Source organism: Grampus griseus (assembly GCF_964374135.1).
Source record: "Grampus griseus genome assembly, chromosome: 8".
NCBI classification, from domain to species: Eukaryota; Metazoa; Chordata; class Mammalia; order Artiodactyla; family Delphinidae; genus Grampus; species Grampus griseus.
In genome coordinates this window covers 79,319,020-79,346,171 of record NC_139002.1, presented here as the reverse complement: position 1 = coordinate 79,346,171, position 27,152 = coordinate 79,319,020, and the positions used below count along the sequence as shown (strand labels likewise).

The 27,152-nt window shown below is 36.7% G+C and overlaps 1 protein-coding gene across 1 annotated transcript in view; it reads right to left on the bottom strand.

Moving 5' to 3' along the window:
* The window catches only part of ANO3 (anoctamin 3), a gene marked incomplete at both ends in the record, with an annotated part of 413,216 nt that overhangs the window by 183,792 nt on the left and 202,272 nt on the right, over positions 1–27,152 (bottom strand). The window contains 2 exon segments of the mRNA XM_082660958.1: positions 6,183–6,254; positions 7,120–7,314. Of these exon segments, the coding sequence (XP_082517084.1) occupies positions 6,183–6,254; positions 7,120–7,314 (267 nt within the window).

Below are 27,152 nucleotides of genomic sequence, written 5' to 3'. Positions count from 1 at the left end.
TCTTTGTGTGATTTTTGTCTGTTTAGGTTTGCTTTTACCATTTGTCCTAGGGTTCTATCTCTTCATTTTTTTTTTTTTCTTCCTTTTCTTCTGAGCTGTGTGGCTGGCAGGGTCTTGGTGTGCCAGCTGGGTGTTATGCCTGAGCTTCTGAGATGGGAGGGTCAAGTCCAGGACATTGGACCATGAGAAACCTCCCGGCCCCATGCAATATCAATCAATGAGAGTGCACCAAGAGATCTTCATCTAAACACTAAGACCCACCTCCACCAAATGGCCAGCAAACTCCAGTGCTAGACGCCCCCTGCCAAACAACTAGCAAGACAGGAACACAACCCCATCCATTAGCAGAGAGGCTGCCTAAAGTTATACTAAGTTCACAGACACTCCAAAACACACCACTGGATGCAGCCCTGCCCACCAGAAAGACAAGATACAACCCCACCCCTAGAACACAGGAACCAGTCCCCTCCACCAGGAAACCTACTCAAGCCACTAAACCAACCTCACCCACTGGGGCAGACACCAAAAACAACAGTAACTACGAACCTGCAGCCTGTGAAAAGAAGACACCAAACACAGCAGTTAAACAAAATGAGAAGAAAAAGAAATATGCAGCAGAGGAAGGAGCAAAGTAAAAACTCACCAAATGAAACAAATGAAGAGGAAATAGGCAGTCTACCTGAAAAAGAATTCAGAGTAATGATAGCAAACATGAGCCAAAATCTTGTAAATAGAATGGAGAAAATACAAGAAATGTTTAGCAAGGACCTAGAAGAACTAAAGAGCAAACAAACAATGATGAACAACACAAATACATGAAATTAAAAATTCTCTAGAAGGAATCAATAGCAGAATCAGTTATTCTGCAGAAGAATGGATAAGTGACCTGGAAGATAAAATAGTGGAAATAACTACCACAGAGCAGAACAAAGGAAAAATAATGAAAAGAATTGAGGACAGTCTCAGAGACTTCTGGGACAACAACATTAAAGAACCAATATTCGAATTATAGGGGTCCCAGAAGAAGAAGAGAAAAAGAAAGGGACTGAGAAAATATTTTAAGAGATTATAGTTGAAAACTTCCCTAACATAAGAAAGGAAATAGTCAATCAAGTCCAGGAAGCTCAGAGAGTTCCATACAGGATAAATCCAAGGAGAAGCACACCAAGACACATATTAATCAAACTATCAGAAATTAAACTCAAAGAAAAAGTATTAAAAGCCAGAGAAAAGCAATAAATAATATACAAGTGAAACCCAAGAAGGTTAACAGCTGATCCTTCAGCAGAAACTCTGCAAGCCAGAAGAGAGTGGCAGGACATATTTAAAGTGATGAAAGGGAAAAACCTACAATCAAGATTACTCTATTCAGCAAGGATCTCATTCAGATTTGACAGAGAAATTAAAACCCTTACAGACAAGCAAAAGTTAAGAAAATTCAGCACACCAAACCAGCTTTACAACAAATGCTAAAGGAACTTCTCTAGGCAGGAAAAACAAGAAAAGGAACAGACCTACAATAAAAAATCCAAAACAATTAAGGAAATGGCAATAGGAGCATACATATTGATAATTACTTTAAATGTAAATGGATTAAATGCTCCAACCAAAAAACACAAACTGGCTGAATGGATACAAAAACAAGACCCATATATATGCTGTGTACAAGAGACCCATTTCAGACCTAGGGACACATACAGACTGAAAGTGAGTGGATGGAAAAAGATATTCCAAGCATATGGAAATCAAAAGAAAGCTGAAGAAGCAATACTCATATCAGACAAAACAGATTTTAAAATAAATGCTATTACAAGAGACAAAGAAAGACACTACATAATGATCAAGGGATCAATCCAAGAAGAAGATATAACAATTGTAAATATTTATGCACCCAACATAGGAGCACCTCAATACATAAGGCAAATGCTAACAGCCATAAATGGGGAAGTCAACAGTAACACAATAATAGTAGGAGACTTTAACACCCCACTTTCACCAATGGACAGATCATCCAAAATGAAAATAAGTAAGGAAACACGAGCTTTAAAAGACACATCAGGCCAGATAGACTTAATTGATATTTATAGGACATTCCATCCAAAATCAACAGAATACACATTCTTCTCAAGTGTTCATGGAACATTCTCCAGGATAGATCATATCTTGGGTCACAAATCAAGCCTTGGTAAATTTAGGAAAATTGAAATTGTATCAAGTATCTTTTCTGACCACAATGCTATGAGACTAGATATCAATTACAGGAAAAAAAAAAAGTAAAAAATACAAACACATGGAGGCTAAACAAATACGCTACTAAACTACCAAGAGATCACTGAAGAAATCAATGAGGAAATCAAAATATACCTAGAAACAAATGACAATGAAAACACGATGACCCATAACCTATAGAATGTAGGAAAAGCAGTTCTAAGAGGGAAAATTACAGCAGTACCATCTCACGTCAGGAAACAAGAAAAATCTCAAATAAACAACCTAATCTTAAAGCAATTAGAGAAAGAAGAATAAAAATCTCCAAAGTTAGCAGAAGGAAAGAAAACCTAAACATCAGATCAGAAATAAATGAAAAAGAAATGAAGGAAACCATAGTAAAGATCAATAAAACTAAAGGCTGGTTCTTTGGGAAGATAAACAAAATAGATAAACCATTAGCCCCACACTCATTAAGAAAAAAAGGGAGAAGACTCAAATCAACAGAATTAGAAATGAAAAAGAAGTGACAACAAACACTGCAGAAACACAAAGGGTCATGAGAGACTACTATAAGCAACTATATGCTAAAAAATGGACCATCTGGAAGAAATGGACAAATTCCTAGAAAAGAATAACCTTCCAAGACTGAATCAGGAAGAAATAGAAATATGAACAGACTTATCACAAGCACTGAAATTGAAACTGTGATTAAAAATCTTCCAACCCACAAAAGCCAAGGACCAGATGGCTTCACAGGTGAATTCTTTCAAACATTTAGAGAAGAGCTAACACCTATCCTTTCCAAGCTCTTCCAAAATATAGCAGAGGGAGGAACAATCCCAAACTCATTCTACGAGGCCACCATTGCTCTGATACCAAAACCAGACAAAGATGTCACAGAAAAAGAAAACTACAGGCCAATATCACTGATTACGCGTATGCAAAAATCCTCAACAAAATACTAGCAAACAGAATCCAATAGCACATTAAAAGCATCATATACCATATTCAAGTGGGGTTTATCCCAGGAATGCAAGGATTCTTTAATATACACAAATCAATCAGTGTGATAAACCATATTAACAAATTAAAGGAGAAAAAACATATGATCATCTCAATAGATGCAGAACCACTTTCAACAAATTTCAGCACCCATTTATGATAAACACCCTCCAGAAAGTAGACATAGAGGGAACTTAAAGGGCATATATGACAAACCCATAGCTAACATCATTCTCAATGGTGAAAAACTGAAACCATTTCCACTAAGATCAGTAACAAGACATGGTTTCCAACTGTCACCCCTATTATTCAACATAGTTTTGGAAGTTTTAGCCACAGCAATCAGAGAAGAAAGGGAAATAAAAGGAATCCAAATCAGAAAAGAAGAAATAAAACTGTCCCTGTTTGCTGATGACATGATACTATACATAGAGAATCCTAAAGAAGCTAACAGAAAACTACTAGAGCTAATCAATGAATTTGGTAAAGTAGCAGGATATAAAATTAATGCACAGAAATCTCTTGCATTCCTATACACTAACAACGAAAAATCTGAAAGAGAAAGTAAGGAAACACTCCCATTTACCACTGCAACAAAAAGAATAAAATACCTAGGAATAAACCTACCTAAGGAGACAAAAGGCCTGTATGCAGAAAACTATAAGACATTGATGAAAGAAATTAAAGATGATACAAACAGATGGAGAGATATACCATGTTCTTGGATTGGAAGAATCAACATTGTGAAATTGACTATACTACTCAAAACAATCTACAGATTCAATGCAATCCCTATCAAACTACTAATGGCATTTTTCACAGAACCAGAACAAAAAATTTCACAATTTGTATGGATACAGAAAAGACTCAGAATAGCGAAAGAAATCTTTAGAAGGAAAGACGGAGCTCGAGGAATTAGGCTCCCTGACTTCATACTATACTACAAAGCTACAGTAATCAAGACAGTATGGTACTGGCACAAAAACAGAAAGATACATCAATGGAATAGGATAGAAAGCCTAGAGATAAACCCACACATATATGGTCACCTTTTCTTTGACAAAGGAGGTAAGAATATACAATAGAGAGACAGCCTCTTCAATAAGTGGTACTGGGAAAACAGGACAGCTACATGTAAAAGAATGAAATTAGAACACTTCCTAACACCATACATAAAACTAAACTCAAAATGGATAAAGACCTAAATGTTAAGGCCAGACACTATAAAACTCTTAGAGGAAAACATAAGCAGAACACTCTATGATACAAATCACAGGAAGATCCTTTTTGACCTACCTCCTAGAGTAATGGAAATAAAAACAAAAATAAACAAATGGGACCTAATGAAACTTCAAAGCTTTTGAACAGCAAAGGAAATCATAAACAAGGTGAAAAACAATCCTAGAATGGGAGAAAATATTTGCAAACGAAGCAAATGACAAAGGATTAGCCTCCAAAATATACAAGCAGCTCATGTAGCTCAATATCAGAAAAACAAACAACCCAATCTAAAAATGGGCAGAAGACCTAAATAGACATTTCTCCAAAGAAGATATACAGATTGCCAACAAACACTTGAAAGGATGCTCAACATCACTAATTATTAGAGAAATGCAGATCAAAACCACAATGAGGTATCACCTCACACTGGTCAGAATGGCCATCTTCAAAAAATCTACAAACAATAAATGCTGGAGAGGGTGTAGAGAAAAGGGAACCCTCCTGCACTGTTGGTGGGAATGTAAATTGATACAGCCACTATGGAGAACAGTATGGAGGTTACCCAAAAAATCAAAAATAGAACTACCATATGACCCAGCAATCCCACTACTAGGCATATACCCTGAGAAAACCATAATTCAAAAAGTGAAATGTACCTGACTGTTTATTGCAGCACTATTTACAATAGCCAGGACATGGAAGCAACCTAAGTGTCCATTATCGGATGAATGGATAAAGAAAATGTGGCACATATATACAATGACATATTACTCAGCCATAAAAAGAAACAAAATTAAGTTATTTGTAGTGAAGTGGATGGACCTAGAGTCCATCATACAGAGTGAAGTAAGTCAGAAAGAGAAAAACAAATACTGTATGGTAACACATATATATGGAATCTAAAAAAATAAAAAATGGTTCTGATGAGCCTAGGGGCAGGACAGGAATAAAGATGCAGACGTAGAGAATGGACTTGAGGACACGGGGAGATGGAAGGTTAAGCTGGGATGAAATCAGAGATTAGCACTGACATATATACACTACCAAATGTAAAATAGATAGCTAGTGGGAAGCAGCCGCATAGTACAGGGAGATAAGCTGGGTGCTTTGTGATCACCTAGAGGGGTGGGATAGGAAGGGTGGGAGGGAGGTGCAAGAAGGAGGAGATATGGTGATATATGTATATGTATAGCTTTGTTATAAAGCAGAAACTAACACACCATTGTAAAGCAATTATACTCCAATAAAGATGTTAAAAATAATAATTAAAAAAGAAAAAACATGATATAAAGATGCAAATATACTATAGTTACAAATTTAATCAGTGGAGAGATTTAAAATGGCAGTGTAACTATGAAAAAAATAAGGAAAGGTTATATGAATGAACTAATAAACCTTCATCTAGCACGAGAGATCACAAATAATGCTGAAATTTGATAAATCTAGACAAAGTAGTATAAATGTACTTATTCATCGAGAACTGAAGGAAATTTCCAAAAGACTAACAACAGAATATTTTTCAGTTATAGGATGTTATTCATTAAAAATCTTCTGTATTTGACTTTCAAACTGTACATGAAATACCTTAATAATATTTTAACCTTAGAATATTATTCTCACCCATCAAATGTCAAAGGCTAAACATGAATTTTTTTTTCTTAAAAAAATAATGTTCTACGTTTGAAGTAGAAGTCAGTTTACCTTTGGAGAGGGGGAAAGGAGGAAGGAAATAATAGAAAGTAACTCACCCAAGCAAAAGTCACTGAGGTCAGCAAAAGAACATCTGAGCACAGAGTCTTTTCTGCCTTCCTCAGTGTTAACTGGAAACAAGAACAAAAAAGACTTTCTAGTTTTGGGGAATAAAAACATAATGACAGAACAATTACCGTGGTGACTGCTGTCCAAATAACAGCCAAACGTGAAGAGTGGAAATGAGAGATACATCTATATTACATTTTAACACTTTGATTCTCTTAAACAATTAGCCACTTTCCTTACTGGACATAGATGTAAGATTACTATTTAAAATAGTGATTTGCCAATACTATTGAAAAGAGAATATTGGCATTTTCAAATTATCCAGAGGAAGAAGCAACCCTAAGGAATCATAAGGGAATCAATTTTCATAATATAAAAGCTCTTAGAGATGGAAGGGAAAATAAAAACACACCCATCCACTGAATGACAGGGGCCTGGTTGTATTCTGACTCCTGACTCTTGTGAAAAGGGATTGTCTGCAGGTATAATGAGTCTCAGACAGTCAGCTGTGTGTAGTTTTATTTGCCAACACTTGTCTAACCACATCTTCGTGCAACCAAATGTTCACTGATTTACTGTCAGTATTATTTATAGTTTTGGGTCTTTCTTTTTAGGGAACTGAGTTTATTATTGCTGGCATATTTAATTACTGGTAATAAATTCTCACCAGGAATGCTAACGAGCCAGTGATTTAGGTGGCTGATCTGTCTTCTCTTGCCAACAGAAAATGTTAGGTCCATATTTGCATGGGGTTGGCTACCTTCAAGGATAAAAAGAAATGAACACACATCTCACCAACGAATGGCCTTTTGTCTGACTGGCATAGGCTACTGTTCTCCTTTCTATGCCAATCTCCTTCCTGAAGACTCTATAAACACTAGTGGAAAACACTATTCTTTAAAAGTTAAACAAGAAAGTAGAGCTCACCTTGCTCTGCTTTGTCAGCAGGGATTGAGGTTACAGAAGTGGGAGCCTGAGATTCACTCTCAGTTGACTGGAAGAGTGAGGTAGATTGGCTCAAGTTCTTTGAGTAAGCATAGCTCTGGGCCAGGCAAGGCAGGGATCTCCGAGATGGTTTTAATGAAGTTTCTTTTGCTATCTCACTCTTGCTTATATTCATACCTGCAAATTCAAAATGGCAAGTTTTAGCAACAAGAAATAATCAGCAGAAATCAACAAATAATTTTAATTCTTGTGATGGCTGTTTCAGAAAAGTACTCTTGAAAAGCATCACCTAGGGATTAGCACTAGTGGAATTCGTTTGTTTCTATATTGTCAGAGGAAGTGTTTTGAGATTTTTGTCAAATAGTTATGAGAAATAAACAGTTCCTCTTCCAGTTTGAGCTTTCACTGTTTTTGAAAGGTTCTGTAAAAAAGAAACAGGTTTAAATTCATTTGGAGAGTTATGAGAATAATAATTTGGATTGTCTTTGAATAAATTTAACCATTTAGGTTTTTAAGCAGTAAAATAAATAAAACCTAATGTGTAGAAATTCAAATTACTATTATTAACCAGAACACTTCTTTCTATAACCTATCCTCCTTTAAACACACCACATAATGTACTAGTAGTGATCAAGAGGCTGGAAAGGAACAGCATACATGGTTTAGTACAAAAACTGACCAGCAGGGGGACAGCATTCCTGTGCTCCGTGTAACAGTCCCTCTCCTCATGCAGAGAAGACTGATCTGCCAGAAGAAAGAATGCCCCTCAACAGGACTCTGCCTCCATAATTGGAAGTCCCAGTAACTGTATTCTCCCAGCAATGAATGACCCCATGTCCCTGTATGCCCCTGTCCCCATCCGTCCTCATCCCCCTTACGTTAATCCCAGGGCGTTCCTCAGTCCTGGAATACTGCTATGGGTATTCTGGTATATGCCTTTTTTGCACATATTGAGTATTTCTCTAAGAGGAAACACTTAGATGTACAACTGCTGGTTTGAAGTGCATGAATATTTATCATTTGGATAAACAATGCCAAACTGCCTTCCCTAAAAGCTTTATCTTTTCACACTTCCCCAAACAGTACAAGATGGAATCCATTTCTTTATGAAATTCCTTGGGGAACTCTAGATAGTATCATTTGTTTTAATTCTGAATAAAATAAAAAGCCAACAAACAAAAAACAAAAAAAATGGTTTTAATCTTCATGTTCCAGATTGAACATGTTTTCATATATTTCTAGCCAATTATAATTCTTAAGTGACTAAGCTATTTTATAGTTTTTCTAGTGTGTTGTTAGGCTTTTTCTTATTATTTTATAGTATGTGTGTGTATATAAACATATGCAGGAGTTTGGGGTATCAACCCTTCATGCAGTTAAAAATCCACATACAATTTAAAACCAGCCCTCTGACTCCACTGTTCCTATCAGTAGTTCTGCATCTGCAGATTCAACCAACCTCAGATTGTGTAGTACTGTAGAATTTTTTATTAAAAACAATCCAGGTGTAAGGGCACCCTCACAGTTCAAACTTTTGTTGTTCAAGGGTCAACTGTATATACATTCATATATACATATATATGTATATAGTATTTTAGTGACTACATATTAAATGTAATATATGCTGTGTTTATTTCATTTAGTTTTCTAACAATCTTACCAGGCAGACATTATACCTATTAGCTACGTGGAAACTGAGACTTAGAGAGGATATGTAACATTCCTTATATCACACCAACAAGAAAACTGTTTGGGATTTATATTCCAAACAGTTTCTAGTGCTAAAACCATCACATCATGTTGCACCATAAATTAAGTATGAAACTCCTGCACACCATCCATTTACCTCGAAAATCACAGACACTGAAATGTAAAGAACACACACCAAAATTCATTCTGGTAGAGGCTAAAACTCAGACGGAATATACCTAGAAACACATCTGCTTTTACCACACTCCCTATTCACCTGCCCATATTCTCTATATTAAAGTAAATTTCAAATGTAGTGATTGAAAGGTGAAAAAGACAAAGCAAACCCACCAGTACATACAGCACTCAAGTAATGAAAATTTTGCCTTGCAATTACTCATCTTAATTCCATTTTTGAGACAGAGTAGACTCTGTGGGCAAGGGGTACAGACAGGAAAGGAAATTACTGAAAATTATATTTTCAGTAATTATATTTATTATAAGACAAACAAATTTAACTAAACTCTACTCATATTGGTTCAGTCAATACTTTTTGGCTACTTTATAATCAGCTCATGAATTAACTCCAGATTTCTAAGGATATTTTCAAATGCATGAATTCAAATAAAGACAAGCAGAGGTACCAATATTCATTGCCCTTTGAGACAAATGAGAATCTTGAAAAAAAAAACCAAGACAATTTTTGAGAGGTTCTATAGAAATAAGACATAGTTGAATAGATGAAGTGCAGACAAACCTAGCAGTAGGGGTTTTATCTTCCCGTTTTATAAAAAAAAGTATTTATTTTCACGTTAGTTCTCAGTGTGAAAATAAAATGTGACCTAGAAAGGGACTGAAGAAAGAATTATGAATTGATCCAGTCTCTTAGCTTTCTGGAACTCTGTAATGATAAGAAAGGAAAATACCCTTTTGAAGAGGAATTCCCCAAGGCCCACAGAACTCATACTGAAAGCCTACTCATACATCATACAATCCCCCTTATTTAAGGACCGACTAGTGTTTTCTATACTACATTCAAAGAATAGCACAGGGGGACGAGGGGAAGATGGCGGAAGAGTAAGACGCGGAGATCACCTTCCTCCCCACAGATACACCAGAAATACATCTACACGTGGAACAACTCCTACAGAACACCTACTGAATGCTGGCAGAAGACCTCAGACCTCCCAAAAGGTAAGAAACTCCCCACGTATCTGGGTAGGGCAAAAGAAAAAAGAATAAACAGAGACAAAAGAATAGGGACGGGGCCTGCACCAGTGAGAGGGAGCTGTGAAGGAGGAAAGGTTTCCACACACTAGAAAGTCCCTTGGCGGGCAGAGACTGCGGGTGGTAGAGGGGGAAAGCTTCGGAGCCGCGGAGGAGAGCGCAGCAACAGGGGTCCGGAGGGCAGAGCGGAGAGATTCCTGCACAGAGAATCAGTGCCGACCAGCACTCACCAGCCTGAGAAACTTGTCTGTTCACCCGCCGGGGCGGGCGGGGCTGGGAGCTGAGGCTCAGGCTTTGGTCGGAGCACAGGGAGAGGACTGGGGTTGGCGGCGTGAACACAGCCTGCAGGGGGTTAGTGCACCACGGCTAGCCGGGAGGGAGTCCGGGGGAAAAGTCTGGACTTGCCGAAGAGGCAAGAGACTTTTTCTTCCCTCTTTGCTTCCTGGTGCGCGAGGAGAGGGGATTAAGAGCACTGCTTAAAGGAGCTCCAGACACGGGCGCGAGCCGTGGCTAAAAGCACAGACCCCAGAGACGGGCATGAGATGCTAAGGCTGCTGCTGCCGCCACCAAGAAGCCTGTGTGCGAGCACAGGTCACTATCCGCACCCCCCTTCCAGGGAGCCTGTGTAGTCCGCCACTGCCAGGGTCCTGGGATCCAGGGACAACTTCCCCGGAAGAACGCACGGCGCGCCTCAGGCTGGTGCAACGTCACGCCAGCCTCTGCCGCTACAGGCCCACCCGACACTCCGTGCCCCTCCCTCCCCCCTGGCCTGAGTGAGCCAGAGCCCCCGAATCAGCGGCTCGTTTAACCCCGTCCTGTCTGAGCAAAGAACAGATGCCCTCCAGCGACCTAAATGCAGAGGCGGGGCCAAATCCAAAGCTGAGCCCTGGGAGCTGTGAAAACAAAGAAGAGAAAGGGAAATCTCTCCCAGCAGCCTCAAAAGCAGCGGATTAAAGCTCCACAATCAACTTGATGTATCCTGCATCTGTGGAATACATGAATACACAACGAATCATCCCAAATTGAGGAGATGGACTTTGAGAGCAAGATTTATGATTTTTTCCCCTTTTCCTCTTTTTGTGAGTGTGTATGTGTATGCTTCTGTGTGAGATTTTGTCTGTATAGCTTTGCTTCCACCATTTGTCCCAGGGTTCTATCCATCCGATTTTTTTTGTTTGTTTTTTAATTTATTTTTCTTAATAATTATTTTTTATTTTAATAATTTTATTTTACTTTATCTTCTTTCTTTCTTTCCTTCCTTCCTTCCCTCCTTTAGACAATGAATCATCCTAAATTGAGGAGGTGGACTTTGAGAGCAAGATTTATGATTTTTTCCCCTTTTCCTCTTTTTGTGAGTGTGTGTGTGTATGCTTCTGTGTGAGATTTTGTCTGTATAGCTTTGCTTTCACCATTTGTCCTAGGGTTCTATCCGTCTGTTTTCTTTCTTTTTTTAAAAAATTTTTTTTCTTATTATTTTTTATTTTAATAACTTTATTATATTTTATCTTATTTTATTGTATTTTACTTTATCTTTTCATTTCTTTCTTTCTTTCTTTCCTTCTTTCTTTCTTTCTTTCCTTCCTTCCTTCTTTCTTTCTTTCTTTCTTTCATTCTTTCTTTCTTTCTTTCCTTCTTTCTCTCTTTCTTTCTTCCCTTCCTTCCTTCCTTCTTTCTATCTTTCTTTCTTTCTTTCTTTCTACTTCTACTAATTCTTTCTTTCTACTTTTTCTCCCTGTCATTCTGAGCCGTGTGGATGAAAGGCTCTTGGTGCTACAGCCAGGAGTCAGTGCTGTGCCTCTGAGGTGGGAGAGCCAACCTCAGGACACTGGTCCACAAGAGACCTCCCAGTTCCACATAATATCAAACAGCGAAAATCTCCCAGAGATCTCCATCTCAACACCAGCACCCAGCTTCACTCGACGACCAGCAAGCTACAGGGCTGGACACCCTATGTCAAACAACTAGCAAGACACGAACACAAGCCCACCCATCGGCAGAGAGGCTGCCTAAAATCATAATAAGTCCACAGACACCCCAAAACACACCACCAGACGTGGACCTGCCCACCAGAAAGACAAGATCCAGCCTCATCCACCAGAACACAGGCAAGAGTCCCCTCTACCAGGAAGCCTACACAACCCACTGAACCAACTTTAGCCACTGGGGACAGACACCAAACACAACGGGAACTATGAACCTGCAGCCTGCAAAAAGGAGACCCCAAACACAGTAAGATAAGCAAAATGAGAAGACAGAAAAACACACAGCAGATGAAGCGGCAAGATAAAAACCCACCAGACCTAACAAATGAAGAGGAAATAGGCAGTCTACCTGAAAAATAATTCAGAATAATGATAGTAAAGATGATCCAAAATCTTGGAAATAGAATAGAGAAAATGCAAGAAACATTTAACAAGGACCTAGAAGAACTAAAGATGAAACAAGCAACGATGAAAAACACAATAAATGAAATGAAAAATACTCTAGATGGGATCAATAGCAGAATAACTGAGGCAGAAGAACAGATAAGTGACCTGGAAGATAAAATAGTGGAAGTAACTACTGCAGAGCAGAATAAAGATAAAAGAATGAAAAGAACTGAGGACAGTCTCAGAGACCTCTGGGACAACATTAAACACACCAACATTCGAATTATAGGGGTTCCAGAAGAAGAGAAAAAGAAAGGGACTGAAAAAATATTTGAAGAGATTATAGTTGAAAACTTCCTTAATATGGGAAAGGAAATAGTTAATCAAGTCCAGGAAGCACAGAGAGTCCCATACAGGATAAATCCAAGGAGAAATATGCCAAGACACATATTAATTAAAACTGTCAAAAATTAAATACAAAGAAAACATATTAAAAGCAGCAAGGGAAAAACAACAAATAACACACAAGGGAATCCACATAAGGTTAACAGCTGATCTTTCAGCAGAAACTCTGCAAGCCAGAAGGGAGTGGCAGGACATATTGAAAGTGATGAAGGAGAAAAATCTACAACCAAGATTACTCTACCCAGCAAGGATCTCATTCAGATTTGACGGAGAAATTAAAACCTTTACAGACAAGCAAAAGCTGAGAGAGTTCAGCACCACCAAACCAGCTTTACAATAAATGCTAAAGGAACTTCTCTAGGCAAGAAACACAAGAGAAGAAACAGACCTACAATAACGAACCCAAAACAATTAAGAATATGGGAATAGGAACAAACATATCCATCATTACCTTAAATGTAAATAGACTAAATGCTTCCACCAAAAGACACAGATTAGCTGAATGGATACAAAAATAAGACTCATATATATGCTGTCTACAAGAGACCCACTTCATACCTAGAGACACATACAGACTGAAAGTAAGGGGATGGAAAAAGATATTCCAAGTAAATGGAAATCAAAAGAAAGCTGGAGTAGCAATTCTCATATAAGACAAAATAGACTTTAAAGTAAAGACTATTAGAAGAGACAAAGAAGGACACTATATAATGATCAAGGGATTGATCCAAGAAGAAGATAAAACAATTGTAAATATTTATGCACCCAACATAGGAGCACCTCAATATATAAGGCAAATACTAACAGCCATAAAAGGGGAAATCGACAGTAAAACATTCATAGTAGGGGACTTTAACACCCCACTTTCACCAATGGACAGATCATCCGAAATGAAAATAAATAAGGACACACAAGCTTTAAATGATACATTAAACAAGATGGATTTAATTGATATTTAAGGATATTCCATCCAAAAACAACAGAATACACATTCTTCTCAAGTGCTCATGGAACATTCTCCAGGATAGATCATATCTTGGGTCACAAATCAAGCCTTGGTAAATTTAAGAAAATTGAAATTGTATCAAGTATCTTTTCCAACCACAACGCTATGAGACTAGATATCAATTACAGGAAAAGATCTGTAAAAAATACAAAAACATGCAGGCTAAACAATACACTACTTAATAACGAAGTGATCACTGAAGAAAACAAAGAGGAAATAAAAAAATACCTAGAAACAAATGACAATGGAGACACGATGCCCCAAAACCTATGGGATGCAGCAAAAGCAGTTCTAAGAGGGAAGTTTATAGCAATACAATCCTACCTTAAGAAACAGGAAACATCTCGAATAAACAACCTAACCTTGTACCTAAAGCAATTAGAGAAAGAAGAACAAAAAACCCCCTAAGTTATCAGAAGGAAAGAAATCATAAAAATCAGATCAGAAATAAATGAAAAAGAAATGAAGGAAACGATAGCAAAAATCAATAAAACTAAAAGCTGGTTCTTTGAGAAGATAAACAAAATTGATAAACCATTAGCCAGGCTCATCAAGAAAAAAAGGGAGAAGACTCAAATCAATAGAATTAGAAATGAAAATGGAGAAGTAACAAATGACACTGCAGAAATACAAAAGATCATGAGAGATTACTACAAGCAACTCTATGCCAATAAAATGGACAACCTAGAAGAAATGAACAAATTCTTAGAAATGTACAACCTGCCAAGACTGAATCAGGAAGAAATAGAAAGTATGACCAGACCAATCACAAGCACTGAAATTGAAACTGTGATTAAAAATCTTCCAACAAACAAAAGCCCAGTACCACATGGCTTCACAGGCGAATTCTGTCAAACATTTAGAGAAGAGCTAACACCTATCCTTCTCAAACTCTTCCAAAATATAGCAGAGGGAAGAACACTCCCAAACTCATTCTATGAGGTCACCATCACCCTGATACCAAAACCAGACAAGGATGTCACAAAGAAAGAAAACTACAGGCCAATATCACTGATGAACATAGATGAAAAAATTCTCAACAAAATACTAGCAAAAAGAATCCAACAGCACATTAAAAGGATCATACACCATGGTCAAGTGGGGTTTATTCCAGGAATGCAAGGATTCTTCAATATACGCAAATCAATCAATGTGATAAACCATATTAACAAATTGAAGGAGAAAAAACATATGATGATCTCAATAGATGCAGAGAAAGCTTTCGACAAAATTCAATGCCCATTTATGATAAAAACCCTCCAAAAAGTAGGCATAGAGGGAACTTTCCTCAACATAATAAAGGCCATATATGACAAACCCACAGCCAACATTGTCCTCAATGGTGAAAAACTGAAAGCATTTCCACTAAGATCAGGAACAAGACAAGGCTGTCCACTCTCACCACTCTTACTCAACATAGTTTTGGAAGTTTTAGCCACAGCAATCAGAGAAGAAAAGGAAATAAAAGGAATCCAAATTGGAAAAGAAGAAGTAAAGCTTTCACTCTTTGCAGATGACATGATACTATACATAGAGAATTTTAAAGATGCTACCAGAAAACTACTACAGCTAATCAATGAATTTGGTAAAGTAGCAGGATACAAAATTAATGCACAGAAATCTCTGGTATTCCTATACACTAATGATGAAAAATACGAAAGTGATATCAAGAAAACACTCCCATTTACCATTGCAACAAAAAGAGTAAAATATCTAGGAATAAACCTACCTAAGGAGACAAAAGACCTGTATGCAGAAAATTATAAGACACTGATGAAAGAAATTAATGATACAAATAGATGGAGAGATATACCATGTTCTTGGATCGGAAGAATCAGTATTGTTAAAATGACTATACTACCCAAAGCAATCTACAGATTCAATGCAATCCCTATCAAACTACCACTGGCATTTTTCACAGAACTAGAACAAAAAATTTCACAATTTGTATGGAAACACAAAGGACCCCGAATAGTCAAAGCATTCTTGAGAACGAAAAACGGAGCTGGAGGAATCAGGCTCCCTGACTTCAGACTATACTATAAAGCTACAGTAATCAAGACAGTATGGTACTGGCACAGAAACAGAAATATAGATCAATGGAACAGGATAGAAAGGCCAGAGATAAACCCATGCACATATGGTCACCTTATCTTTGATAAAGGAGGCAGGAATGTACAGTGGAGAAAGGACAGCCTCTTTAATAAGTGGTGCTGGGAAAACTGGACAGGTATATGTAAATGTATAGATTAGAACACTCCCTAACACCACACACAAAAATAAGCTCACAATGGATTAAAGACCTAAATATAAGGCCAGAAACTATCAAACTCTTAGAGGAAAACATAGGCAGAACACTCTATGACAGAAATCACAGCAAGATCCTTTTTGACCCACCTCCTAGAGAAATGGAAATAAAAACAAAAGTAAACAAATGGGACCTAAGTAAACTTCAAAGCTTTTGCACAGCAAAGGAAACCATAAACAAGACGAAAAGACAGGCCTCAGAATGGGAGGAAATATTTGCAAATGAAGCAACTGACAAAGGATTAATCTCCAAAATTTATAAGCAGCTCAAGCAGCTCAATAACAAAAAAACAACCCAATCCAAAAATGGGCAGAAGACCTAAATAGACATTTCTCCATCGAAGATATACAAACTGCCAAAAAACACATGAAAGAATGCTCAGCATCATTAATCATTAGAGAAATGCAAATCAAAACTACAATGAGATATCATCTCATACCAGTCAGAATGGCCATCATCAAAAAATCTAGAAACAATAAATGCTGGAGAGGGTGTGGAGAAAAGGGAACACTCTTGCACTGCTGGTGGGAATGTGAATTGGTACAGCCACTATGGAGAACAGTATGGAGGTTCCTTAAAAAACTACAAATATAACTACCATATGACCCAGCAACCCCACTACTGGGCATATACCCTGAGAAAACCATAATTCAAAAAGTGAAATGTACCTGACTGTTTATTGCAGCACTATTTACAATAGCCAGGACATGGAAGCAACCTAAGTGTCCATTATCGGATGAATGGATAAAGAAAATGTGGCACATATATACAATGACATATTACTCAGCCATAAAAAGAAACAAAATTGAGCTATTTGTAATGAGGTGGATAGACGTAGAGTCTGTCACAGAGAGTGATGTAAGTCATAAAGAGAAAGACAAATACCGTATGCTAACACATATATATGGAATTTAAGGAAAAAAAATTTCATGAAGAGCCTAGGGGTAAGACAGGAATAAAGACACAGACCTACTAGAGAATGGACTTGAGGATATGGGGAGGGGGAAGTGTAAGCTGTGACAAAGTGAGAGAGTGGCATGGACATATATACACTACCAAACGTAAGGTAGATAGCTAGTGGGAAGCAGCCGCATAGCACAGGGAGACCAGCTCGGTGCTTTGTGACCACCTGGAGGGGTGGGTTAGGGAGGGTGGGAGGGAGGGAGACGCAAGAGGGAAGAGATATGGGAACATATGTATATGTATAACTGATTCACTTTGTTATAAAGCAGAAACTAACACCATTGTAAAGAAATTATAGTCCAATAAAGATGTAAAAAAAAAAAAATAGCACAGGAAAAATCTGTCCTAGTAGTTTTTTATGCCTGTGAATATTCTGTCATGTGTTCTTATATCTTCTTTTATTTAGGAAACACAGATGTAGAATATTAAAAGATCAGTTTTTTATTACTGGGCTCTGGTTGAGAATTGCCTTTTACTCTAGAAGAACATATAAGTAAAAGAATAAATATTATTTTGGAGGTGGCGGTACACAGATGGAAGATGGTGATAGTTGCTTGTAAAGGTATTAGACTCAGTGAGAAATGCCTTGGGCCCGAGAAATGGCCTTGATGGGGACTCTATAATAATACTAGTCACCTTAATTCACTGACCCCAGCACGTATGTTCAAAAACTGTTCTTTGAGCTAAAGATGACAATCACATTGGTTGATATTATTATTTTATAAACCAATATAGGGTGAGACTATCTTTATGCATATCCATGTTGTCAGTATTTTCCACCATTGGATTCATCTCTGTATTCACCTAGTCATTGAGGAGATGTTATTTGGGCTTTTGCTCTCTGCAGGCATCCTGCTGACACTGGGTATACAGTGGTGAACAAGGTGGACATATAAGTCCTGCCCTCATGGGACTTCCATTCTAGTAGAGTGTCAGACATTGACCAAACAAATAAATATGTATATACACATAAATCGTCTGAAATGCTATGAAAATATAGGCACGGTTATATTATGGAGAATAATAAAGGGGACTTTCTTTATGAAGTGGTCCGGGACATTTTGTCTGAAGAAGTGACATGTTAGGTCAAAAAATAAAAAGGAACCTAACATACAGAAAGGTGTTTATGTATGTTTGTGTTGACGTTTATATATATGTTTGTGGGGGTGCTTTTAGGCAAAGATAATAACATGTGTGAAAGCCCTGAGGTATGAAGATTGCAATGTATTTACAAATTGGAAACAACAACAACAACAAAACTGTTTTCAGTACAGTAAGTGAGAGAAAGAAGTGTAAAGGAGCTATAGCTGCAGTCCAGGTAGGGGATAAAAATTACCTACTGTTCTTTAGGGAATTCTGCATATGCTTATTTGCCCATTATTTTCCACAAATTTATCTGCCTTATGTCCTTTTTTGGAATAATTGCATTTGCCAAAAATCATAAAGTATTTTAAATATACTCACTTCAAATGGGAAATGAAATTGGAAGAGGCAATGGAATTTACTTACTCTAGGTCATAAATCAAGCAACTGGCAGAACTGAATGTGAATATTATGGCCATTGGATTCCAAAACCCATGATCTTTTCAGAATGCTCCATGGCTCTTCACGAACCCCAATCCTGGATGGGTCGTTATGGTTTCACTTGGTAGAAATATCACACAAATTTTAAGCAGAGAGCTCTGAATGTAGAAACCACAGACTGAAAGCAAACCTCAGAACCTGTAATTCTATACCCACAGTCTTAGACAACTGTGAAATACATGTTGATGAAAAATGAATATGTGCTATTTGGTACACATTAACTGGGAATGTCTACCCATCATCTATGAAACTGTTGTTCTTTTGCTGATCTATAAAATAATAGATATGAATAATATAAAATCTGCTATGAGTTAACAATGTGTGTAACTGAGTTGCACAAAATAAGTTGTCAGCTATTATTTGTAATCCTAATTGTTATTTTTCAGTTTCCATCATTTAGTTAACAACGTGTGTAACTGAGTTATATGAAATAAATATTAATGATTATTTTTAAACTTAATTTTTATTCATTCAGTGTTCTACCATTTATTTAACAATTCCAAACAATTATTGAGTTCTTTCTCTGGACCAGAACTTAACTCAGTGTTGGGTGAAAATGGTGGTCAGTACCAGGAGAAGTGTATATATATAAATAAAAGCAGTTCTTTTTATTAAAAACTAATACACAAAATATGGATAAGGCATCATAGAACCACCAAAGAGGAATCCAAGTGGTGGTACCAAGAACGTCTTGACTGTGAAGGTAAACTGAGCTGATTCTTTTTGAAATATTCCTTCTCCTATATTTTTATTTATTTATACTTCTTGGATTTAATACATTTTTTTCAAAGGATTATGCATATAAAGAAAGTCTGTATAAAACTCTCCATAAACACGTAACTGCTGAAAGTATTTGTTAAATGCTACATGTAAAGGAAATTGAGAAAACAATGTTGATGATGCACATATCCTTCCTACAGCTCTGCATTTTCCTTCCCATTTATCTTTAAAGCAATGCTTTCTCGTTTCCTGAACTACCAAGTGTTTCCAAAGCTATCATACAGATCAGCGTTGCTAGAAACCAATATAACCTAAGCTGAAAGTATGAGATCCTAATGTTCGAAAGAGTACAGTTCTTTTCAAAGTTCCACATCGAATGCCATCATATTCTGCTTGGCATAACCAGCAGTATCTGTTCTTTGCTTGGCATGATTAACAACTACCCCCACAGCACATCCAAGCCTTTTTTCTTCTATATTCTAAAGTTCCATTTCTTTTTTGGTATGACTTTACCTGGTACCCTTGAATAATATTTGATAGCTACCTATTTAAAGCTAATAACTAGAAAAGAGACCACAGTAACACATCAGTTCGGGTAAGCATATGAAACTCTTAAGTTTAAGGATAAACCTGTAGAAGTGTGGAAATGTGTCATTTCCTATATTTAGAACAGATTTTTCTAAAGCAACAATTAGTACTACTTCCAACTGTTCTAAGAGCACTTCATAAATGCTCACATATTTGAAAGGATCTCATGAAGTGACAGTTTCACTTGGGTATACACAAAGGTCCAATTGCAAATAAGATGTAATTGCAAATAAGGTATCTTCTAGAAATACAGTCACATAAGACACCTGACATCAAAGGATGTAAAGTTGTTATTAAGATACTACTTAACTCAATGGGCTTTGAGCTGATACAGAGTTTTAATTGGAAAAATAGGTTCTTTGAAAACTTCAAAGAGAAAATTGAAGAGAAAAGAAAAATTGGTTATTCTCAGTGAAAAATACATTTTTCAAAAGATCCACTCTTTTAGTAAAATTTCAAGAAGACTAACTCATCCTAAGGACTCATGTGAAAAAAATATGTATTTTTTTTATAGATCAAACTTTGAAATTTCTGCCAAGTACATTGTTAGAAGAATTTTGGGATATATGTAGCAAAAGAACATGATATTATAACCTAATGAATTTTATATTATGCCCACAAGAGGGAAATTTAAAAAATAAACTTAAAAATAAATATATTTGTCTCTTGTTTTATTCTCAAGATGAATTATGTGGTTTAGTAAGATTTTATACCTTTATCAGAAGTATTTAAGAACTGTTGGGCTGAGGGGAGGTGGTGTCTTAGGATGCCATTTCATTTCATAAAATCCAAACACATTTTTCTATATTAGTGGATACAATCAAAGCACATTTATCTAAATAATAAGCTTTGGGGAGGAAAAGCATAAATGGGCACAGACTTTTCTTATTTTTCTGCCTTGTCAAAATCATTATAGTTTTCTCTCCTTCAAAAGAACATGTGGCTTGAGTGTGTCCTTCTTGGCATAAATTATTTCTACATGATAAAAGCTGTATTTATTGAGTGCCTACAAAGTGCTAGATGCATCCTGTGTGTTACCAGTAATTCTTATAATAGTCCTGTTAGGATGTGTCATCCCCACTTTACATGTGAAAATCCTGAGACACAAAGGATGTAAGTAACTTTTCTCAAGTCTCGCACACAGGAAGTGCTGGAGCCTGAAACAAACCAGGTCCATCTGATTTCAAGGCTTCTGTTCTTTGTAATATAACAAGCAACTTCTCTGTTTACTCAGAAACTTCTTTTACAAGTTTGCTCTTCACTCACTTTTTAGTTTTCCTCTCACTTTGAACAAGAAAAAGTTTGTCTACTTATAGAGTCCTAGTAGGGCAGAGATGGCTAACTCAGAGTAACTGAAGAAAGCTTAATAAAGGGATTATTTAAAGGGTGTGGGCAGGATTAAGAGAAAAAGGATAATGGTAAGGCTCCCTACAACTAACAATGCCCAGAAAACTTTACCACCCTTGGGCCTGCAGAGCAAGGAGAGGAAGTAGATATATGAACCTGGAGACAATTATAGGTGGGGGAGAGGAAATCTGGCAGATCCTGTGTGCTTAGACACAGGAACGTGGCCACTGCCAACCACAGACTGACATGAAGGGAGCCAGGGAAATAAAATACCCCAACCTCTCTTTTGTCATCTTCTAATCTGCTGCTGATGCCTCCTACTGGTCAAATCTAAACAGTAGCTAGAGGTCATGAGAACCCATGGTTGCTGTAAGTCATAGATATCAGTTTGCTGGGGCACGGGGCAGGGTAGAAAAAGGTGTGAGATGAGTCTGGAGGGATCTACAGAGATTATCCACTACACATGTACAGATGTATAACTTCAGAGGAGCTTTGAGCATCACCTTTGGGGGCAGAAAACAATGTATGCACTTTTACCACTAAAGAATAAAATTTAAAGTTTGTTTTTTGTTTTTGTTTTTTTTTAGTAAACTGTAAGTAGTTGTAGATGCTTACAAGCAAACATGGGAACGGCAACTATTGACGTTAATGTACTTTTGAGTTTGCTTGGTCTGTGCAAGACGATGCAGGAGACAAAGGTGAACAATATACAGTGAACTTTTAAATTAGTAACTAGCAACATCAAAAGTTATCTCTTCAATTATAATATATTACAGTGAATAAGAAAAGCTCTCTTATAAGTCTAATGCAAGACAGAATACTTTAGGGCACAAAATTATGAAGGGGTTTCTAAATTGATGAAAATACATTTTTAAAGTTTTGAAGGTGAAATGAGTGCCCTTGTTTTTATCTTTATCTTTGTGCACTGTTCTCTAATTTCCAAGTCACATAGCCCACCCCAGTAGGTTCATTTCCTTGTTATATGTCCTGTTAGAAACATATACTTTGCTTACCATGTTTGCATGTATTTGTTTGTTAGGATATTATTTAACATATAGTCTTTTTAGCTATAAGGGAAGTTCCATGAGGGCAAGGGTCACACTCGTCTTGTTTACAGCCACAACTTAAGCACCTGGCACTGGGTCTGCATGTACAGTATGCAAATAAATACTTACCAAATGAAAGATTGAGATAAAGATAAAGCTCTATTAATTAATTTACTAATTAATATATTCATTAGACAAGTGTTTATTGTAATAGATGTTTATTGTAATAGATGCAAGATATTCTTTCTAGACAATGGGGATATGGCAGTGAACAAACACATAAAAGACCCTGTACCCATAGAGATTAAAATCTCAAGGGGACCTCGAGAGGCATTTACTCTTTGTGGTACAGTGTTCTGAAATCTGAAGGTTCAGACAACCTATCACCTTAGTGTTGTTTTGAAGTACAAATGAGATTTTTCTTTAAGTTAAATATTCATTCGGTAATGCCACAAATAAGATATGAATATTTATCATTACAAATAGATAGCTAGCAGGAACCTGCTGTATAGCACAGGGAGCTCAGCTTGGTGCTCTGTGACGACCTAGATGGGTGGGATGGGGGGTGGGGAGGGAGGGAGGCCCAAGAGGGAGGGGATATAGGTATACATAGAGCTGATTCATTTCATTGTACAGCAGAAACCAACACATCATTATAAAGCAATTTTACTCCAATAAAAAAACAACAAAAACAGAAACAATGATCCATACACTTATTTGTGGTATTGCAAATCCCCCCTCCCCCACATGCCATTAATGTTCTTGCTTCCTTTTTAAAACTCAAATAGATTTCGGCAGGAATTGAACCGAAGAGTCATAGAGATGTCTGCTACTTATGAAAGGTGCTATGATGCAAAGGGCTCTCTTTAGAATGCGCAGGGAAAAAAACAACAACAAAGTAGTAAAAGATAAATTTGTAACAGTTTTTTCCCCCATAATTTCCCAACATAGTCAAGTTCATAAGCTCATGATATATAGTTCATCCACAGTCAGTGTCTCCTTATTCCTTCAATAACCTGGTCATTCACTCAGCTACATTTTCCTCATGTTATTTTTTTTTTGTCCTGCAAACTTCTACCCTTCAGAGTGGAGCTCAGATGCTACCAACATTGGAAAATCTTTCTTAATGCGTTTATGCAGTATTAGCTATCATGTTCCCTGTGCTTCTGTAACACTCTCAATGCATCTCTATTCTAGTATTGATACGCACTTTTCTGTGACACCATGAGCCCCCTCAAGGAGGAAACCAAGTCTCATTCAGTTTTGAGATCTTGCCATCTTGCACATTTTTGGTTTATAGAGAGAGAGAAATGTACGGGTAGATGGATAAGAGTGATGATTTCACTCATGCACAAAATCTGACACAATATGAATTTTTGATCTTGGATCAACTCTTTAATCTCTCTGTCTCCTCATCTTTAAAATGAGAATAATAATAATAAACTCACAGAATTATGAGTGTGAAAATTAAATGATTAGATAAACATAAAGTGCTAGAATAATGCCTGGTACATAGTTTATCCTATATGTATTTGCTATTATTATAACTGAATCAAAGATGCCATGTATATATAAGATGTAAAAAGATTTAAAGTCAGAGCCATAAATATGTAGTATGTAGAATTTAAAAAAAAGGGAAGCTTCTGGAGCTTTTATACCAATAAAATAATGAGCAGCTCATTTTCCAAAAACTTCATATGTCATGTAGCACAGAGATACAGAGCACTATAAAGAAACTAATCTGGTTTAGGTTTTCGTAGTTTGGGTCAAGGACTGCATCTGGGTGAAAGAAAATGCAATATATTTGAGGGAATTCCTGCCTAAGTCCTTGAAGGAACGAGATCTCTATGTTCAAAAGACAACAGCCATTTGAATAAGGATTTATGAATCAATGCCTAAGAGAGAAACTGAGAGTTAGTGGATTCCCTATACACTCTCAAAGATTAAAATCTAATAGCAGAAGCAAACTTTCTACCAACATAATAAGAAATTAGGGAATTTCATGCAAACTGACAATGGTTCTAATGGAGAAACCCAAATGGGACCAAAACTTCCTCCTGATCTGCCTAATTACAATGTCTAACAAGGCTCATAAACATTCTTTTCCTTTTGCTAGTTCTTTTTGTGTTTGGACATCATGGAAGCACGAACAGGAGATAGCCTGGTTAGGGCACGTATCACAAATAACCTTGAACAGTTGCAGATATCCTTTTAAAATAACCTCCAGATAACTTTTGAAACCTTGAATTTTATCATTCAATTAATGTACCACAGCTGTGTTTCATGCAGATGGAAGCAGTGGACTTCTTGAAGGAAAGACTGGTAATGATCTTGGTGGAACCAAGTAGTGATCATTGGAGGAATTCTGACAATTGATAGTTCATCCCATTGTGTGTGCCTGAAATCTATGCCCCTTCACACATTCCTATAAGATCACATGAGACCCAAAACACAAGGTGCTTTTGGGATATAGGCTCCTGAGCTATCTCTTGCTTGAAGTTAGCTAAAAACAAGGAGATTTCAGTAACATTCATTCATCATCAAGTTCATATTCAAATGCAGTACATGGCCATCAGGTTTAACAAAAATATTTGTTGTTTTTTTTCTAGCACTACCATGACCACTGATAGACTTCAAATGACTAATCAAAGTGTTTGGGTTCTCAACATTGTGAGAAAGGGATGAAAATGAAACCTTTAAATACCTTGGAGTTATTATTATGAAAACCATATTGGTGCTCCTTGCATCACACTCAACGTATTTGTGTGTGTGTGTATAATAGGGTAAAATGGAATCCCTGATCATCCTTGCCTGCCTCATGGAAGGTAATAGCAAATGAAAACTAACCTTGGGTTTGGATAAAGATAAAACACTTAAAGTCTCATAGTACTTCTGACAAGCTGCAAAGTTATAATATTTATACTACTGCTGAGAACAGCACAGGTTGTTCCACTCTAAAGAGCTCAAAAAAGTCATTTGGCCAAAGTACGTGGACCCTGCAATGAACCTGGATTACACCCTGTCCTGAAGTAGGGAGGTTCTGGAGACCACCCACTGCATCTCTCAGGTCTATGACAACATTTTGAAAAACTAAAAATCTGGTCCAATCTCTTCCAACCACCATTGTTATTGGAAAAACCAATAACTTAACTAGAAGAAATTTTGTTGATGTGTAAAATATGAACCCAAACACAAGCGTGATTAGTCTAACCAGTACTGCACTAGGGCACAAATTGTTCTATATTTCTTTCCTGCTGTGAACATTTGTAACCATATAACTTCCCACTTCTTGCCACCTGTTGCTCTTGTTCTTACTTATGGGTTTCTTTATACTGTGCCAAAGGCTGGCAATTTCTACATCTGCTTTTGAACAAGGCTGGCATATTCTATCATTGAAAGCTTATTTCAAAAGCTTAAGAATGGGAAAAAATTAGTTTACTAATGCTAGAAAAAAACCCCAGAAAAATAGTATTTATTCTGGATACTTTTTCAACCAGTTCAGGATGAGAAATTTTAACTATTGCCATGGTGTTTAAAAATAAAGTCCATTTTTAAAGACAAGTGATAAATAATAAGGATTGGATATATTATTGCTATTATTAATATTGCTGTTTATTATGTTTGTAACACTAATTATTAATAATTAATTTACCACCTATTATTTATCAACTACTCTTCTCAGGGATATTTATTTTATAGAAAGTCAGAATTTGAGTTTTAATTTAGTTTAATAGTATTTTAGCCTTGATTTATTTTTTTTTGTTAACCTTGATTTTTGAAATTATATTTTTAAAATCATGGTTTATACTCATCAGGAAGATTATACAATTTTGCAAAGTTTTGAGTTCAATAAAACCTAAGATTATTTTTGTCAAGCACTTTTTATTCTCATTATAAAAACCACATGTGTTTTGAGAGATAGCACATGTGCTTGGGGGTGTTTTCCCCTTTTATTTATCTATTTTTTAATTTACATGGAATAAAATTGACTTTTTTGGTGTAGAGTTATTTGAATTTTGACACAAACAGAAATTCTTATAACCACTCCAAAGGCAAAGTCTGAAAACTTGCAACATCCCAAAGAATTCCCAAGTCCTCCCATTTGTGTTCAGACTCTCCCTTTACCCTTAATTCCTGACAATCAGTGATTTGTTCTTTTTACCTATTTTTTGCCTTTTCCAGAGTTCCACATAAACGGAATCATACGCTGTATAAATTTTAAGATTAGGTTCTTTCATTTGGCAAAATGCATTTGAGAACCATCCATGTTTGTGTATCAATAATTTATTCATTTGTATTACTAAGTCATAACTCCACTGTATGGATGTAACACAATTTTTTTTTTTTTTTTGGCCACACTACACATCATGTGGGATCTTAGTTCCCTGACCAGGGATCGAACCCGTGCCCCCTGCATTGGAAGCGCGGAGTCTTAACCACTGGACCCCCAGGAAAGTCCCGGATGTAACACAATTTGATTATTCAATCACTCATGTAAGTATTGATACGTATGTGTTGTGCCCAGTTTTTGTGATTATGAATAATGCTATTATAAACATTCATATAGAGGTTTTAAAATACATGGAAGTAGGCTTGCTGGGTCATATGGTAAGTGCACATTTAACTTTTAGAGAAACTGCCAACTTTTTTCAAAAGTGGCTGTACCAGCACCAATGTATGAGAGAGTTCCTGGTGTACCATACACTCATCAACCGAATTGTTGTTGCTGTTATTGTTAGATTTTTCTAATACTTAATCATGAG